The following is a 19,448-nucleotide window of genomic DNA, read 5'->3' as shown; positions in this document are numbered from 1 at the left end:
GGGTATTATTTTTCTCAAAGTCTGGTCTAACAAGTATTAAATGTGGTTTTATTTTAATTTAAATGTCTTTGGTTGCCAGTGAGGTATGCAGTTTGGAATCATTCCACACTTCCCGCGGCGCTGTTCTAGGTCTCTGGGCCCTGATCTGCTTGGTGAATCCTTCACAGTGTTCCTCAGGACAGCTCCCGGCCCTTCTGAGTGCAGGAGGGCAACTCCATCCCGCTCTCAACCCTGGGCTCAGCTACCAACCACTATAGCTTGTGTGGCTTGAGAATCCTTAAAACCCAACCAACAGGGGGCAGAAGAGGGCAGGGTTTATTATGATGGGCATTTATTTGTTTATTGAGATGGAGTCTCGCTCGGTCGCTCAGACTGGAGTGCAGTGGTGCAATCTCAGCTCACTGCAACCTCTGCCTCCTAGGTTCAAGAGATTCTCCTGGCCGGGCGCGGTGGCTCAAGCCTGTAATCCCAGCACTTTGGGAGGCCGAGACGGGCGGATCACGAGGTCAGGAGATCAAGACCATCCTGGCTAACACGGTGAAACCCCGTCTCTACTAAAAATACAAAACACTAGCCGGGCGAGGTGGCGGGCGCCTGTAGTCCCAGCTACTCGGGAGGCTGAGGCAGGAGAATGGCGTAAACCCAGGAGGCGGAGCTTGCAGTGAGCTGAGATCCGGCCACTGCACTCCAGCCTGGGCGACAGAGTGAGACTCCGCCTCAAAAAAAAAAAAAAAAAAAAAAAAAGAGATTCTCCTGCCTCAGCCTCTAGAGTAGCTGGGATTACAGGCCTGTGTCACCACGCCCGGCTAATTTTTGTATTTTTAGTAGAGACAGGGTTTCACCATGTTGGTCAGGCTGGTCTTGAACTCCTGACCTCAAGTGATGTGCCTGCCTCAGCCTCCCAAAGTGCTGGGATTACAGGTGTGAGCCACTTCGCCTATGACGGGCATTTTACTGAAGAAGAAACCAAAGGCTTTGCCAAAGTCACAGAGCAATAATTGCCAGATTCGATAATAAATGCAGGTCTTGTAACTCCACATCTGGTGCCTTTTCAGGACCTCTGAAGTTAGAGACAAATGAAAGAAGCTGGGAAGTGGTGGAAACAGTCTCAAGGCATTTCTCCTTTGACAAATATTCAGATAACCATTTTCTATGACCACAAAAAGGTTGAATCTCATTTAACACATGTTTATAAAGCTCCTACTACATATCTAGAAAGGCAATGTGGATACAGCAGGGAGCAAGAGCACCCACAATTCCTGCCCTGGTGGAGCTTCTCATAATGCGGCAACGATACCCCCTTCCAGTGACACAGCTTCTGCGTTTACACCTCGGCTCTATCACACAATAGATACAGGATGCTGGGCACGTTACTTAAAAATGTCCGCTTCTAAATGTCCCCATCTCTGTGGTGGGGACAGTAATCATACCTGACAGGTCAAGTTATAGGATTAAGTGAGATGACACATGTAAAAGCCCAGCTTATGTAGTCAGTGCTTGCAAATATTAACCATGATTACTACTGTAATTCTCAAGTGGAACCTCTACGGACGAAACCATTTACATTATTCATAACAATGGCAACTATTATTGAGCGACCGTTTATTGAGTGCCTATAAATCAGCGTGGACTTCAATACTTTCCTAAACTTCCTTGATGGTAATAATCCTCTGGGACACTTTATTTTTTTAAAGGAAAAATTCCCAGCTTCTCCAATCTCCTAGAGTCGGGAGTTCCTCTAGAGGGCCTTGGGAATCTATTTGTTTTTAAATTTATCATTTTAGCCATTTTTAAGTGTACAATTCAGTGGCATTAAGTACAGTCACACGGTGCAGTCACCACCATCTGCCTCCAGAACTCTTTTCATCTTCCCAAACTGAAACTCTCTCCACATCAAACACTAACTTCCCACTTTCCCCTCCCCTCAGCCCTTGGCAACCGCCATTCTTTCTGTCTCCATGAATTTCATTACTCTGGGCACCTCATATAAGTGGAATCATACAGTATTTCTCTTTTCGTGTCTGTCTTATTTCATTTCGCATCATGTCTTCAAGGCTCATCCATGTTGTAGGGTGTGTCAGAATTTCCTTCCCTTTTAAGGCTGGATGCTATTCCATGGCATGTATAGACCGCTTTTGGTTATCTATGTATCTGTTAATGGGCATTTGGGTTGCTTCCACCTCTTGGTGATTTCCCATCTCACTCTATACACCATGGCAGCAGGAAAGCATTCAATGCTTTTCTGGCTCTGCTAGAGACAAATGAGGACTCTTTTTGAGCATTTCGCACCCACTGATGTCACCTGTGAATTCACCAGGTTTAGTGAAGGTTACTAAATTCCGAACAAACGCTCCTTTCCCAGGGCACCCCGGTGCTATTGACCCAGTTCTGAGACCTCTCGCTTCCTCTTGATGACTTGAGGATCTGCAGCTCACCCCATGCTTGCAGCTACAGGGCATGCCATACACCTAGTCGTTCCATACACATGGGCATTTCATACACCTGGGCATGCCATACGCCTGGACATGCCATACATCTGGGCCCGCCATACACCTGGGGATACTGTACACCTAGGCATGCCGTACACCTGGGCACACCATACACCAGAGCATGCCATGTGCCTGGGCACACTCTACACCTGGGCATACTTTACCCCTGGACATGCCGTACACCTGGGCACACCATAACCAGGGCATGCCATGTGCCTGGGCACACTCTACACCTGGGCATACTTTACCCCTGGACATGCCGTACACCTGGGCACACCATAACCAGGGCATGCCATGTGCCTGGGCACACTGTACACCTGGGCATACTGTACCCTTGGGCATGCCGTACACCTGGGCATACTATACCCCTGGGCATACTGTATGCCCAAGTATGCAAATAAGGCCAGGCTGGCTGTGTCACTAGCACCCTAGGCTACAAGATCATCTCTTTGGGGTGCTATTCCTAATTATGCCATAGACAAGTAGTAGACAAACTGGATATATGGTCACTCTATGTGCAGGGATTGTTTCACCTAAATATGTTTTGAGTTCTTGCTGCTGCCTGAAGAAGAGTCACCATTTCTCATCGATGAAAGCAGATAGCCGAGGCTGCCTGTGTAAAAAATCACCACCTTGAATGCCCCCATCCGGGCAGCTTCACTCTCTGCCCCAGTGTTGCTCACACCTGATTCTAGGGAAGACTCACTAAGGCTAATCCATCAGCAAATGCCTCGTGGCCCAACACTTGGAGCCCCACAAAGCAATCAGTGTCCCTCCATTGATCGAGAAGGTGAAGACGTGAGGAAGCGTGAGGTAGGAGGCCTTCCGTGCCCCTCTCCAGGTGTCTTCTGGAGGACTGTTGTGGAGGAGGCAGCCAGACCAGTTCCCTGTCAGGGGATAAATAGGAAGACTTTGATCTTGTGAAAAGTTAAAAAGTTGTTTTTCCCTCGATGTCACTACTCGAGGTCCAGATGAAGAAAATGTCTTCTTCATCTTCTTTCCCTTCTCTTTCTTAACTCCACAAATGAAACTGAACGATCTATCAGAGATTGCTGGTTGCCTCCCCTCAACCCCAGAGCTGCTATAGCAACAGAAGTTGGAACTGGACACAAGATCATCCCACAAAAGACCATATGTCTTAGCTCCCCATGCAGCTCTGGGTACCTTGTGAGTAGATTCTGGTCAATGGGAGGTGATTACAAGTGAAAGGAATGTGCAAAGCCTTTTCTTTCCCATTTTTCTGTTGGCTGAAACAAGGATACTTCCTTCTGAGCCACTTTTGACCATGTAGGCAAGAGCAACATACTTAGGGAGTGAGGGAGCAATGACATGGAAGGAGCCTGGGTCCCTGAGTTTTCACGTGGAGCAGAGACATCTCCCCTGGATTAGCTTCCTCTGCACTGGTACACAAGAGAAAAATAAATATGTATATTCTTATCTGAGTTATGGAAGCCAAACTGATATTCTAATATAATAGCCTTAAATTAGAGAAAAAAGAAAAAAAATAGGAGGGGAGAGGAAGGTCTGGGAAGAGAGGTAGGTAGGAGGTAGGTGCAGGAGGTGAAAAAAATACCAGACAGCAGATATTTCATTTATTCCAACCCCAAAAGTACCGTCAGTCTCAGCCTTCTACCTTGGGTTTGGAAAATCACACTCAATTTTTCTGTTGATTGTCATGTAAATGTTTGATAAAGAAGCATAAGCATTCATGAGAAGACTATATCTTTTTTCTACAAGTTCCAATAAAATGCTGCAGTATATCACTTTAAAATGATTGAGGATAAGGCTGAGTCCCTGAATTTGTCTTTCCAAAGTATTATATAATCCACTCATAATTATTCACTTTCCTTTTACATTTTCGGAAAATGAGACCTATTCCTACAATGATTTATGAAACTCGATTTTGGGTACTATAATCTATTTTGCTATAAATCTTTGCTGAATACATTTAGAAAAATAAACTGACTAGGATATATAGTATTCTCAAAGTCAACTACAAATAATTTGGAGCTTATTCTTAGACAAATCTGTTCAGTGGCTGCTCTCCAATGAAGTCCTCCCCACTTCCACCTGGATGGCCATCTTAGCTTCCTAAGGAACTGTGGCAGTCTACTATACCTGTGGCCCCAATAAGCCATTCTCACACCCTTGTGTAGTCCCCTCCCCTTAATCTGAGCTAGTCCTGTGATTTGACTAAATCAATAGAATTGGGTAGGAAAACTAGGGTGCTAGTTCCCAGTTTCAGCCTGAAGGCTTGGCCGTGTCCACCTCTGAACTGTTGGATGCCCTGAGTAGCCATTTAAGTATTCCAGCCACCTCACTGGAGAGATCATGTGGAGAGGAAGAGGCTCCCCATTTGCGCCTAGACCCAGACAACCCACTACTGATTGCAGTCACACAAGTGCCACTGGTACACCCAACAGAAGCCCAGCTAAATTGCAGATTTGTGAGCAAATACAATGATCGTTGTTTCAAGCCAGGAAAGTCTTGGGATGGTTTGTACATAGTAATAGATAAACAAATCATTAGCCTTTCTTGAATCATATGGAGCTCCTACTTAAGTTTCCTAAATGGAATTTTCTCACAATTCCATTTGCCACATCATCTTCTGTTCTAAGTTTTTAACCAGCCAGGGTCGCCATATACTGTTGTGTGGATTGTACACTGTACCAGGGCACCTGCCAAGGGAGCCAGTGGAGACTGCTTAGCTAGCCTTCACCTGGAGAGGGCACTTTTTCTAAATTGAAGAAAAATGTCTTATGGCTCCCAGAGGTCTGATAATAGGCACCTTGTAGAATTGAATCCAAAATTGTTGAACTGGCCTTTAAGACCCTCCTTTAACTGCCTGCTGCCACCTTTGCCCTTCCCTTCCAACTTTCTCCAATCCAGCCTCTCATTACTCATCTCCAAGCTTGGCTTAGCTGGGTTACTCTACCTCCCACTGTCAGATGTGCCCATTCTGCCTGACGGGCAGCAATGTACACGATCCTCCCAAATTAGGGCCATGCGTTCTAAAGGAGGATATAGTTCCACCACCAGCCCTTTGTGTACTCAGGCACCAGGACATTTTCAGTCTTGTAAACCTCAGAGGATCTAATGGCTTACAGGTACTTTGTTTTTTTTTTTAGAGGTTTCCAAACACGTTAAATTAAGAGGGGATGGTGTAGCAATGTGTTATTCTGCTTTTGGTCTTCATATGTGGAGGGCTTTGGAGCTGCTCTTTCCCCGGAGAACTGTGCTTCATCTGTCAAAGATCTAAAGCACAGGGCTTCGCTGTCTGAGCCAGGGAAGCTGGTCTCCAGGGATAATTCTTTCCTCAGAATTCATAGTGCAACCAGAAAGCTAAATGTTCCAATACACTGTGCAAATGGACTTCGTGACATGGGATACACGTTGTCGAACTTTGTAATCTTACCCTTCATTCAATATTCAACACATTTATTTGATCCCTTCCTTTTCTCAGCGTCCCCTTCTTCTTCTGCACTCTTCCTTCGTTCCCCCCACCCCCACCTCCCTGCCTCTGGGAAGGGCTGACTCAGAGTCACCTTCCTGTCAGAGGAGTGGTTGAGGGGATTTCTAGATTGCAATTAGGGACCAAGGTGTTGATTGTTTTCTTTGACTCGGGACTCTAGATGAAGTACAGTTGCAGGCTAGTGGGATTAAAGGAGCCATGATCTTGAGAGGTGTGTGCCAGAGACTATCCCTGGTTACACCATGATACGAGGCAACATCCCCAACTGTAGGGAGGAAAATGATGAGTGCTCACCTGAATCCATGCCAGAAAGGGACAGGGTGCCTGGTCAAATGCCCTGTAAGCAGGTGTGCTGTTCACGATAGGGGGAACCAATGAACATCTTAGGGAAACTTAGCACTATTCAGAATAGTGGGTGAAACTAGCAGTTTCTAGCTGATTGTTATTAAGGCCCATTTGAGCCTATGATCTCTACAAATATTGCAGAATGAAAGGCCCTTTGAATTATAATTGGATTCTAAATATTTGCCTGGAATAATAGCTTGGCAACTATATGCTGGGAACTGTGAAGTAGAAATCATATTTTTATATTCCTATAAGTAATAATTACTATGATTGAGCAAATATGCCCATTAAGTGTTCTCTATTATCTCATTTATTTTTGTTATTTTTAAATTGTATATATTTAAGGTAGATGACATGATCTTTTGATATACAAAGTGATATGGGTACTACAGTGAAGCAACTTAACGTATCTGTCATCCCACATGGTTATCCATCTTCCTCCTTTTTCGACAAGAACACCTAAAACCTATTCTTTTGGCAGAAATCTCAAATACAACACATTATTATTCGATGTACTCCTCATGTTGTACGTTAGAGTCCTAGACTTGTTCATCCTACATATCTACACATTGCAGCATTATTCACAATAGCCAAGATACAGAAACAACCAAAGTGTTCGCTGATGGATGAATAGATAAAGAAGCTGTGTGTCTGTCTGTCTGTCTGTCTGTCTGTCTGTCTATCTATCTATCTATCTATCTATCTATCTATCTATCTATCTATCATCTATCTGTAGTGGAATCTTATTTAGCTTTAAAAAAGAAGATTCTGCCACTCACCACAACATGGGTGAACCTGGTGGACATTATAAGTGAAATAAGCCAGACCCAGAAATAAATATTCTGTACGATCTCACTGTATGTGGAATCTTAAAAAAAAGTCAAATACACACTGATAGAGAATAAAATGGTATTTGCCAGAGGCAGGGTGGGGGTGCGGGGAGGAAGGAGAAGATGTAGGTCAAAGGATACAGTATCTCATTTAATCATTACACCAGCTCTATGAAAAAGGTGGTATCTAGTTTTGGTAGTGATAGATCCAGAATTCAGAGGTTTTAAATAACTTTCTTAAGCTGGTAGGTAGTCGAGCTGTGATTCAAACTCTGAATAAGGCCCATACTCTCATTCTGTCCTGCTACCCTGGCCTGCCCTTCCAGTCATGAGCAGCACCACAAGACCAGGCTCATCTAGGAGCAGGCAGAGGCTCCGTCAGCTCTTCTACACCTGCTGCCTGTAGCTGCCCCCGCCCAGCACTGCTACACGGCAAATCCTCTGGACTGCTCAGCCGTCACGCTGGGGTTCTGTACTTTACATTTGAGAAATTCTGGAATAAAGCAAGTTTTGTTACACAAGTCACTTTATGCAGATTCTCTGGCCAAGCCTCAAGGTTCTGACACCATCAGGAAGAGGAAGTCTGGTCTGAGACCAGTGAGGAGCACATAGGCAGTGGGGCTGATGTGGAGGGGCTAGGCTGGGAGAGAGGATGCAGGCTCTTCTCTCTCCCTGCTTACATGTTTGTCCACATTCCACGATGTATAAAAAGAGTCAAGCCTGGGGGCCTGATTTGGGGTTTGATGGGCATTTGTAGTTTCCTTGTGATACACTTTGTGGCTAGGTATGGTTGCTCACTCCTGTAATCCAGGCACTTTGGGAGGCCAAGTCAGGAGGATTGCTGAGGCCAGGAGTTCAAGACCAGCCTGGGCAACATAGCAAGACCCTATCTCTACTTAAAACACACACACACACGTATACACACACACATACACACACACACAAAATATACTTTGAAAAGCCACAAGGTGATTTCACACTCATTTTTTACAGCTAAGGCCATGAGAAAATCTAAGTAAGATATGTTAGAGGCAGTCACTATTCTGGATGAATTTCCTCCCCCAGCAGAGGTGACGAGTATTTTGTAGGGAGAAAGCATTCTTTCCCGTCACCTGACTCAGTAGGAGCTCCAGGAGGGAGGCGGCTTCAGGACAGGACTGGCATCAGAGGTGACTGACGGGACTGGCATCAGAGGTGACTGACGGGAGTCAGCTGCTGGGCCATGGCTGCTGCTTAATGTCCTGTCCATTTCGTGTTCACGAAATGTTCTGCAGGGTTGATGTCAGTAGAATTTTCTCTCAATTTTCTTTCTGGGTCTGACCCTTGGGAAGAATCCAGCAGGAGGTAGGAGTGAAGAAAGGAGAATGTAGAGGAAGACAGTTTTATTCCCTTTGTGATCAAGAGGTTAGGTCGCTTGTGGCATTCTGGATATGGAGGGAGACTTCATCTTTATTGATTTAAACTCTCTAAATCCATGTAGAATAAGCATAATCATAAACCCACTGGCACGAGCTATTGAGAAAGAATGTGTAGTCGTAGCCTGTGGATACCTCTGAGAAGAAGTTCAGTCAGCACTTATCCATCCCGGGTGCTTTGATATTATGCATGAGTCCAGGTAGAGAAGTGGGTCGGAGAGAGATTACCCCTGGATACCTGGGAACTCGGTGACTTTGTGAGTTCATTGCACTGGGGGGAGGGGAGGGCATTGGGATCAGCATAATGGGTTGGAAGCCGGACAGTTGGGTCTGGGGACTGGCTCTGCAGTCGCCTGATTGAGACCACAGACAAGTCTCATAACCTCTCCAGGGCACCCCTTCTTCATCTGTGAATTGATGACTACTAAAGATGGTAATGGAAATAATGCTTCTCTGCCAAGGAAGCTACAAATATTCAATAAGTTAATATGTGTGGGACTGCATTATCACCGCTAAAGCATCCTGCAACTGTAAAGCTGAAATGCTCCACATGTGAGGGGCTGTGCCACCCCAGTGCTTAGAAGAATGCCACAGGCAGAGGATGCCCTCAACAGGAGAACATTTATAATGATATTTTACAGTCATATAAAGAAAAGTATAGTTATTGTTCTGATGCAGGATAGAAACATTTAAAAATGTTTTTATTTGCATCACAGACCTCTGAATATCTGAAAAAACCATGAATCTTTTCATTCTCTTAAAACACACACACAACCCACACACAGAGCAAACAGCAAAAATAAACCATGCTAATACATTCATTCAGTAATGCTTTACATACAATTTCTGGGGGCTCATAGTTTCTCTTAGCTCATAGCTTAAAAAAATGCCTGACCTAGAGACTGGTGCAGGCTTCTACTCTCTGTAGTCTAGGAGAGAAACAGACTGCATAGAAGAATGAACAAAAATAACAATGTTTAGCACCTGCCCGAGAAAAATGCTGCAGAGAACATCTCTGGAATTCGAATAGATTCATACAACCCCCTTGAAAAAATAGTTTATGTCTGATCTTAACTAGTCGAAGTTAAAAACGTGCTCAGGCTAAAGAAAGGGTCTACCCCACAAATGTGACCGCCCTTCAGCTCACTGATGCTTTTGTGCAAAAAGTCGTGGTCCGGATATCTGAATCCTCCTCCTGCCTCCACAATGGGCTGCTATCCGGTAACGGCTGCGAGGTCCCATTACCGCAGGGTGAGGCTCCTCCAGGACGCTCAGATGCCTGCTCAGAGCCTGGCTTATCGGGGGATCCGCGAGCTCCTGCCAACGCCCTGGTGTGTCCACCCTATCTCGGGGGACTAGATTTTACCATGAGCAACACATGATTTTTGGGTAAGGGCTGTCCCTGCTAAGTAGGATTTCATTTTGGATTCAGAGAATTCAGAACTGGAGCCAGCTCAGCCCAGGTGGAAATGTAAAAATCTACACCAAGATGAACTCAAACTGAGTGAAACCATGGCCAGCGATGGAAAGTGAAAAGGAAAGAAAATAACTGAGCAGGCAAAGCTCTGTCCCACTTTCTCCATCCAGCTGGGGCCTTCCACGGGAGAGCATAGAAGGTATTTGCACCAAATGCTTCATAAAGCCAGCCAGGGCACTCGTTTTTAAGCTCACAGTGCACTACCTTCTATCTTCGGGTTGTTTATGGCATCTTGGTCATAGGATGTAAACATCCCCCATGGGAGATGTGCAGGTCACCCACCTGATCAAGCCGGTGCTCCCTGGGATCCCAGAGATCAGAGGCCTCCTGGAAGGCAGATGGTGCGAGGCCTGGATGTCGGCTTCTCTCCCCGCATCTAGATCAAGTGGCGGCAGCACAGGCAGCTGGAAGGTACCCACAGAAAGAAATAGAACGCTATGTTCAGAAAGATCCACTCCATCTTTAACTCCAGCCCGCAGAGAAAGACGGCGGCCGAGAGCCCCTTCTACGAAGGAGCCAGCCCCGCAGTGAAGCTGATTCGAAGCAGCTCCATGTATGTGGTCGGGGACCACGGGGAGAAATTCAGCGAGTCCTTAAAGAAGTACAAAAGCACCAGTAGCATGGACACCAGCCTGTACTACCTGCGGCAGGAGGAGGACCGGGCGTGGATGTATTCGCGCACCCAGGACTGCCTGCAGTACCTGCAGGAGCTGCTGGCCTTGCGCAAAAAATATCTCAGCAGCTTCAGTGATCTGAAGCCCCACCGCACCCAGGACATTTCCTCAACCTCCTCCAAATCCTCCAAGGGAGGGAAAAAGACCCCTGTCCGGTCTACTCCCAAAGAAATAAAGGTAAGTGCTGCTGAGCAGTACAATTTAGATGAGGGTTCTTCCAAGAGCCTTGGACAACTGTTTGAAAGCTTCTTCCCACCTCTGCATGGCTAAATTAATCTGACACATTCTGAGCCACGGCGCAATAGTCCTCAGATGCTTTATGTGGCCATCTCCCCAGCCTGGGGAAGGGTGGCTAAGCTCATGTTTATTACTCATTTATTTATTATTAACTTTATTTTAGGTTCAGGGGTACGCATGCAGGTTTGTGATATAGGTAAATTATGTGTCACAAGGTTTTGGTGTACAGATTATTTTGTCACCCCGGTAATAAGCATAGTGCCTGATTGGTAGTTTCTTGATCCATGTTTATTTTTAATACCCAGGAAGCAAGAAGGAGCAGGTAACAGTGTCCACAGAGCAGCTCGGTGGGGAAGACACGGGTTTTGGTGTCAGGCGGCACCGTATTTGTGTTGCACATCTGTCATTTACTGCCCAGTGTTATAGGTGAGATAATGCTTGCATGGCATTTGTATGACAGCAAATCATTTTTCAACAAATTATTGGTTTTTTAAAAAATTATTGTTGTCACATCTAAAAATCCTGGTGAAAAGTAAAATCATCATATGACTAGATGTTTTCAAATATTGAGGTGCTTAGCCCCATGCAAGCCAAACAACTGGACGATTCCTCCATCTGTACCTCAGACCCAGGCATGTGGTGGCTCAGGTATAGCCACAGAGAGAGTCTGTGTCTCTTGGGAGATTCCGGGATGGCTTTGGGCACTGGAGGTCTCCAGACAGTCACAAGCATGAAATGAGTGAAAGAAATAATTTGCATTTATCTCTTTGTTTATGCTTATTGCAGTGTTTTGTATATATCATCTTTTCTTGAGCATCCCAATAAAGCCAGTACAGTAGGTGGGGAGGAACTCCTTCAGTATCACAGAAGGGCAAACTGAGGCTCGGTGACCCACCTCTACATGCTAGGTCACCTAATTTTAATTATGAGCCAGCAATTCATTCCGTTACTCTTTCCTTCATTTCCTCAGACTTGTCTTTATTTACAGAGTCTCCTCTGTTGCTCAGGCTGGAGTGCAGGGGCATGATCATAGCTTACTGCAACCTCAACCTCCTGGATTCAAGTGATCCTCCCACCTCAGCTTCTCGAGTAGCTGGGGCTACAGGCACCTGCCCCCACATCTGGCTAATTAAAAAAAATTTTTTGTAGAGACGGCAGTCTTGCTTTGTTGCTCAGGCTGGTCTCAAACTCCTGACCTCAAGCAGTCCTCCCACCTTGGTCTCCCAAAGTGCTGGGGTTACAGGTGTGAGACGCCAAACTCAGCCTGCTTTTATTTATTTCTAATGCCCATAGGTTGAGGCTGTTTTGTTGTATACTTCCATCAATCATTTTCTTGATGACTGGATGAGATGTCTGAAGCAGCAGGCCTGTCTCCCGCTTCCTTGCTTTCTCCCCAGAGTGTCTTGTAGGCCGTGCAAGCTCCATTAATGTTGAATGACTGATTGGCCCACTATCAAATCTCTAGGGCTTGGCCTAACCCAATTGGTTTCAACTGTCTGCATGTTATACCAGGTGGGAGCAATTTAAATCATCATTTTAACTCTAAAAGTATGTCAGTGTTGGGGGCCCATACAAAAGGGTCCTAATCGCAGGTCCTGGTGCTGACTCTGTGGCCGGCAAGCTGTAGATTTGTGGGCCAGCCGCCTCTGATGACAGAGGGGGTTGCAGTGGTTTCTGAATTCTTTTCCAGCTTGGATATTCTGGGGTTCTAGGCACTGGCTAGATTTCCTCTAGGTACTACATTTCCCTGCAAATGGAGCTCTCTCTTATAGGACCTGCCTCCCTTCCTTGTTGAGCTATCCAAAGATAGAGGGAGGGAATAGAAGCAGAATGACCAGCTCTAGCCCTTTGAATGGCTGTGCAGAGGCACATGGGCCTGCTATAATGTAGGGATCTCCTTCAAAGATGCCTCTCACCACAGCGCAATCAGGAAAGAGTTTTGAAAGGACACTGAAGTCAATCAGACCAAGATTTGAATTTTAGTTCTGCTATTTACCAGCTGTGTGCCTTTGTTAAGGGAAGTTCACCTCTCTGGGTCTGTTTTTCTGTCGGGTAGTAATGGAAATGATAATGTGAGGAGTAGGCTCCTGCACGTAATTGTCCCTAGCACATACCAGGTACTTACTCCAGTGTTTACTGACCCTGAAATGTTGGGTACAGGAGGCTCTTAGCAGTCTTTTCAACTGCTCTCTTTCCCCATGACTCTGACAGAAACAGCTGTATGCTGGGCCTGCCTGTGAAATGATGGGTTCCGGCTTCATGGCTGGAGGGGTGGCCCACGGCTGCCTGGGTCTCTGTGCATTGCCAGGACAGGGGACCAGGAGGACTCCTTCACCCTGGAATGCCGTTACCCCATGCTTTGGGAGAAAGCTCTGCTGACATTCCAGATTTAGGGAAAACACCATTCTTTCCCCTGACTACCTACTGTGAGTTGAACTGTATCCCCTCAAAATGTATATGTGGAAGTCCTAACCCCCAGTACCACAGAAGGTGACCTCAGTTAGAAACTAGGTGATTGCAGATGCAATTAGTTAAGATGAGGTCATGCTGGAGTAGGGTGGGCCCCTAATCTCATAGGACTGGTGTTTGCATGAGAAGATGGCTACGTGAGGACACAGAGATGCAGGGAGAATGCCACAGACAAAAGCCAAGGACCTACCAGAAGCCAGGAGAAAGGCCTGGAACAGACCCTTCACCAGCACCTTCAGAGGGAGCATGGCCGTGCGGACACCTTCAGGCCTCCAGAACTGTGAGATCTGTAGCTCTAAGCTACAGAAGCCACCCAGTCTGTGGTGCTTTGTTACAGTGGCCCTAAGAAGTGAATATACCCCTGTATAGAATTAGCCTCTTCTCTTCTCCAGTATTGGTCTAAACGCACCGCTATTTTAGCTTTCATCATGTTCTACTGTGGTTTGTTAAAATGTGTGTCTCCCCTAGTGGACTGCAGTGAACTTGGTGAGCTTGAAGCTGAAACAGTATCTTGCTCATTTTTCTATCTCCAGAGCATAGGAGTGAATACTATCCGTTATTTGTAGATGCTTTATAGCCTTTAAAAGTCCCGATGTCTTTTGTGCCATACAGAGGGGAGAGCCGGCCTCCATATAGGGAGGGAGCAGTGTTCTCTGTGGCTCCAGGGCACCATGCCAGGCCCTCTCTTCTGCCCTCCCTCCATCCAGATGCAAGCCCCTGGCCTGGCCACAGGACCTAAGTTCCCTTGTCTGTCCCTCTTTTGTGGTAAGATAGTGGCTTTTAAACTATTGTGATTAGGATCCATTGCAGTAAGAAACATATTTTGGATATTGACCCAGTTTACCCAAACACACACATAAAACAAAAGTTTTATGAAATAGACTTACTCCTGTTCCTTGCTTAGCACTCTGATGGTTTCTAAAGCATTCTATGCTATTCTAATTTTTTTTTTTTTTAAAAAGCATTGTCATGACACAATAACTTGATTTCACAAGCCATTACTGGATCAAGAAAAATGGCTTTCATACTCTGGAGTGAGGCTTTCTAACAGGTCCCATTGACATGTGAATGGCATCCAAGTCCAGGGTACCAAATGGTCTGTTATCCCAGCCCCCTGGAGATACTCAGAGCCTGGAAGACCACCCATGTGGGTCGATGGGAGGAGGAAGTCAGGACACGCTAGAAGCGAGGTGAGCCTCGGGTGGGTCTGGGAGCTCCTCCTGGGACCCTGCATGGTGGGGGTCTCTACCAGGCCCTCTGGCAATGTACTCCTCCCTCACAATAGGTCATTATAAAAATGAATGAAATACACTTTTTGCAACATTTTAAAATCAAAACAACAACAAAAATCCATATCTGAGGATTTTGTGTTGGTGTTGGGAATGAGCTGCAGGTTGGAATTCATTGTTTGGGTGCTAAAAGGTTAGAATTTCTAACTCAGGGCATAATGTGTGTGGCAGAAGGATGGCATGTTTGAAGTGTGTCTTGTCAAGGAATGTAGTCGCTGAAGCAACACGACAAGCCTCCTCCTGCTCTGGGCATCTTGGGTATTTCTTGCCAGTGAGGAGGAGCAGTGATGTTCTCCTCTACACCCACTTCCCCTGCTCCCGTGCCATAGCCCAGGCACAGTCAGGAACAATCAGCTGTTATTCCTGACTTCTAATCACCCTCCAAACCTGACACGTTGGCTATTAGCCCCATTCTACAAAGGAGAAAACTGGGGCCTGGGGGCATTAAGAGATTCGTGTAAGGCTATGCAGTTGATGAAGAGAAAGCCAGGATTTGATCCCAATCTGTATCGTGTCAGAACTCACACTCTAGTCAATGTATCCACAGCATCTTTTGACTGGAAAACATGTTTTGATCTTGTATAACATACAAGATGCAAGAGCATGCACCTTAGGATGCAGTGCAGAGGCTGCTTTATCCTGCACACCTGGTCCAGGGAGAGTCATTAGGGAGGCAGCTGCGTCATGCTGCACATGGATTCTGTGTAGAATGAAGCCCTCCCAAAGTAGGAGAGACTGGGCTTCTTTTGTTCAAGAGAAACCTGGCTGAAAGGGAGTGGCCAGAAGGTACGCTTTAAATTGTTTTCTTTCCACAATCCATGGATGAAATTTATCTCCATCTTGACTTCTCTTCCCATGGCTACATGATTCCAGTTTTACTCTAGGTCTCCATAGCACTGAAATACTGAGTTTGTATATCATCTACTTTTGCACTTCTCAATACACACTAGGAAAAGAGCTGAGGAAACAGTGCAAGCACAGCTACAATCAGAACTTCATGATGGGTAGGGATTATGTCCTGAAATCATTTTTCAACAAAATACTTTCATATCTCTCAGCTCATCCTTCAAAGTATCTGATATGAAGTATCTATGGCAGTTGGATTAGCTTCTGTGTAGCTGAATTAGCTTCTGTATCATATCAGAACTCACACTATCAATATATCTACAGCATCTTTTGACTGGAAAACATATTTTGATCTTGTATAACATACAAGATTCAAGAGCATACAGAATTGTTAAGTAGCAACAGAAATTAGAAAACCGGGAGAGAAAAAAAATCATAGAAAACGAAGACCACTCAAAATAATATGCAGATCATAGAAGCTAATTCAGCTGCCATAGATGAGCCTTAGATTTGGCTCTGTCCTTGCTGGAAGCTAAGATAAAAAGAGCTGGACTTGTTTCAAAATTCTGATGATCTGAGAAGAACCATACCCATTGCTTAGGGGAGTGAGATTTTTCTTCTGGCTTTGAATTTCAAAATATCTCATGTGGCACTTGACTAAGGGAGTCTTGTGCGATGTGGTTAGTGATGCCCTTAATAATATTTTAGTAACAGTTTATTGATATATCACTCACTTGTCCCTTAACATATATTTATTGAGCACATACTGTGTGTCAGGAGCTGTTCTAGATGCTGGTGAAGAAGACAAAGTCCCTGTCCTCATGGGGGGAGTCAGTCTTGTCAGACAGCAAGACCAGAGTTCCTACGGTGATTTCTCAGAGCCCCAGCTGTAACAACACAGGATGTTGTCCTGAACTGCATCTTAGTGGGAGACTATGGATTGGCAGCTTAGCTGAGCTCAGGAGCTTCTGCCAGTTCCTTCTGAGCCCAGGGAAGAATTCTAATGCCAGAGGTATGGATAGATCACACACCCTTCCAATGGCCTTTGTCAAAATCCTTCGAAGAATTGGTTCACCCCAGGAGAGAAAAATGTCTGTGAAAAGTAACAAGTTGTCCTGCGTGATTTTTGCTCTTCCCACTCCACCCTGCATCCTAGCATGTTAGACAGCCGATTGCTCCCTGCGCAGTTTGTTCCAGGGTTACGTATGGGATGTGACTGGCTTCAGCCTGTGTGTGTGCCTGTCCTCACTTTCTTGTTCTTGTTCATTTCTTCAAGCTGCAGCCTTCTCCTGCTATGACGAGCCCTGGGTTATTTTACTTCTCTCTTTTCTCACCTACTCATAAACATCACTTTTCTTAGCTTGGCTTTTTTTTTTTTTTTTAAATAATAGCTTTAATTCACATACCTAAAACTCACTCTTTCAGAGTGTACAAGTCAGTGGTTTTTAGTCTATTCAGTATTGTGTAATCTTCACCACCATCTAACTTGAAAACATTTTCATTACAAATTTAAGCTTTATTTTGGTGTGGTACAACAAATGTAAATAACTTTTACCATTTTCACACAGCACTTCATGGTTCCTGAAATGAGTGCTTTTTAGTGTCCTCAGATTATGGGTAATGAAGTCTATTACAGTTAACAAATTCTTAAGAAATTAAATACTTTTCTCAAACTCCTGGACTCAGGCAATCCGCCCACCTCAGCCTCCCAGAGTGCTGGGATTACAGGTGTGAGCCACTGCGCCCCACATACTAAATGCTTTTCTTTGAATGACTTTGTATCAATTTTTTAAAAAGCAAAAGTGCGTACTACTAGATATCTTTCAAAATGTTAATAGCCAGACAATAATCAGGGTCTTTCACACTAGTCTCCCATGAGCTTTTCCAAATTGTCATTTATATAAATGCATAGTAATTCATCCAAAGGACTATTAAGCCCTAATTAACGTATTTTTAGAACACTTTATGAAAGTATTGTTAGTAGTACCCTAGAAAATGAATTCCTTAAAAGATCGTGGACCCTCTCAAAGTACCTCATTTAGAAATCAGGAGACTGTTTTTATAAAAGGTTTGACAATTATTTCTTTAAATATGAAACAGCCTTTTAAAGTAAACTATTTTTAAACTACCATTTTAACTATTTTAAAAGGTACAATGCAGTGGCACTTAGTACATTCACGATGTTGTGTAGTGATCACTACCATCCATCTCCACAACTTTTTCATTCCAAACAGAAACTACACCCATCAAACACGAACTCCTCATTTCCCCCTTTCCCCAGTGCATGGTAGTCTCTGTTCTACTTTCTGTCTCTGTGAATTTGCCCATTTTAGCACCTGACATAAATGGAATCATACTCATTCTTCTGTGTCTGGCTTATGGCACTTAGCACAACGTCTTCAAGGCTTGTCTATGTGGTCGCATGTGTCAGAGCTTCCTTCCATTCTTTCTTTCTTTCTTTCTTTTTTTTTTTTGAGATGGAGTCTTGCACTGTGGCCCAGGCTGGTATGCAGTGGCGCGATCTTGGCTCACTGCAACCTCTGGGTCCCGGGTTCAAGTGATTCTCCTGCCTCAGCCTCCTGAGTAGCTGAGACTACAGGCACGTGCCACCACGCCCGGCTAATTTTTGTATTTTTAGTAGAGACGGGGTTTCACTACGGTGGCCAGGTTGGTCTCTAACTCCTGGCCTCATGATCCGCCCACCTTGGCCTCCCATAGTGCTGGGATTACAGGTGTGAGCCACTGCACTCGGCCCAGAACTTCCGTTCTTTCTATGACTGATCAGTCTTGGTTTCAATGGGAGGTGAAGAGGAAAAGTTGAAGCCTGTGCTCTGCATCTGACCAGCGTGCTTGCTGGTATTTGGGGTCCTCCCTGAGGACAGCTCCCCACACTTTTAGGGCCAGAGAAACAGCAACAACCACAGGCCACTTTGAGAAATGGGCCACCTAAGTGAACCCAGGCCTGGCTAGATCACAGAGAAGAGGCTCGGGAGGCTGGCGACAGAGCCAGGCTGCTGTTCTGGGGTTGGCAGCAGAGTCCTATGGAACCCCATGGCTCCCACACAGTCCAGATGGTTCACATTGGACATTTTCTCAGGCAGGGGTTACTTGTTGACATGGCTTGGCTCTGTGTCTCCACCCAAATCTCACCTCAAATTGTAATTCCCACGTGTCAAGGGAGGGAGGTGACTGGATCACGGGGGCAGTTTACCCCAGGCTGTTCTCATGATAGCAAGGGAGTTCTCATGGGATCAGGTGGTTTTAAAAGTGTGGCACTTCCTCTCTTGCTTGGTCTTCTCTTTCCTGATGCCTTATGAAGAAGGTACTTGCTTCTCCTTCACCTTCTGCCATGATTGTAAGTTTCCTGAGGCTTCCCCAGCCATGCGGAACGGTGAGTCAATTAAACCTCTTTCCTTGATAAATTACCCAGTCTTAGGTATTTCTTTATAGCAGTGTGAACACGGACTAATATGCTGGTCACCCACCACAGTCAGAAGAAACCTCATTAATTCTCTCATGGATCCCTGAGTAGCTTGGATTTCTGATATGTCTGCCTGGATGAACTAGTTGCAAAATATACACCCCTCCCTGACCCTCAACTAATGAAACTCACCTGTTATAAGAATGGTTTAAAAAGAGCCTGTTGAATTCTGAAGAATATCTGTCAAAAGTGATTGATTTTTAGTGAAAATAGTTTTATTCTGAAAACAGTTAGCTTTCAGAATTAATTTTCTATGAAGGCCACTCAGCTTGGTTCACAGAATGAGACCATATCAACAGCCTGTAGAGGCTCTTTCTCCTCTATGGCAGGAGGGTCTGAATCCAGTTCATCTAAAAAGAGTCCAAGTCGTCCGTATATTAATTGCATATGCGATAGGAAGCAGGTTCTGGATCTGTTTTACACC

General features: G+C 45.1%; 1 protein-coding gene across 1 annotated transcript in view; it reads left to right on the top strand.

The window, feature by feature from the left end:
- The first annotated feature begins 10,446 nt into the window (after positions 1–10,446).
- Positions 10,447–19,448, top strand: part of C17H13orf42 (chromosome 17 C13orf42 homolog) — a 28,446-nt gene continuing 19,444 nt past the window's right edge. Inside the window, exon 1 of the mRNA XM_025364767.1 lies at positions 10,447–10,879. Within this exon, the coding sequence (XP_025220552.1) occupies positions 10,466–10,879 (414 nt within the window). The 5' untranslated portion in view covers positions 10,447–10,465. The remainder of the gene's footprint in view (positions 10,880–19,448) is intronic.

Source organism: Theropithecus gelada, chromosome 17 (genome assembly GCF_003255815.1).
Source record: "Theropithecus gelada isolate Dixy chromosome 17, Tgel_1.0, whole genome shotgun sequence".
NCBI lineage: Eukaryota > Metazoa > Chordata > Mammalia > Primates > Cercopithecidae > Theropithecus > Theropithecus gelada.
The sequence above is the reverse complement of the archived record's forward strand: the minus strand, read 5'-3'. Positions and strand labels throughout refer to the sequence as shown.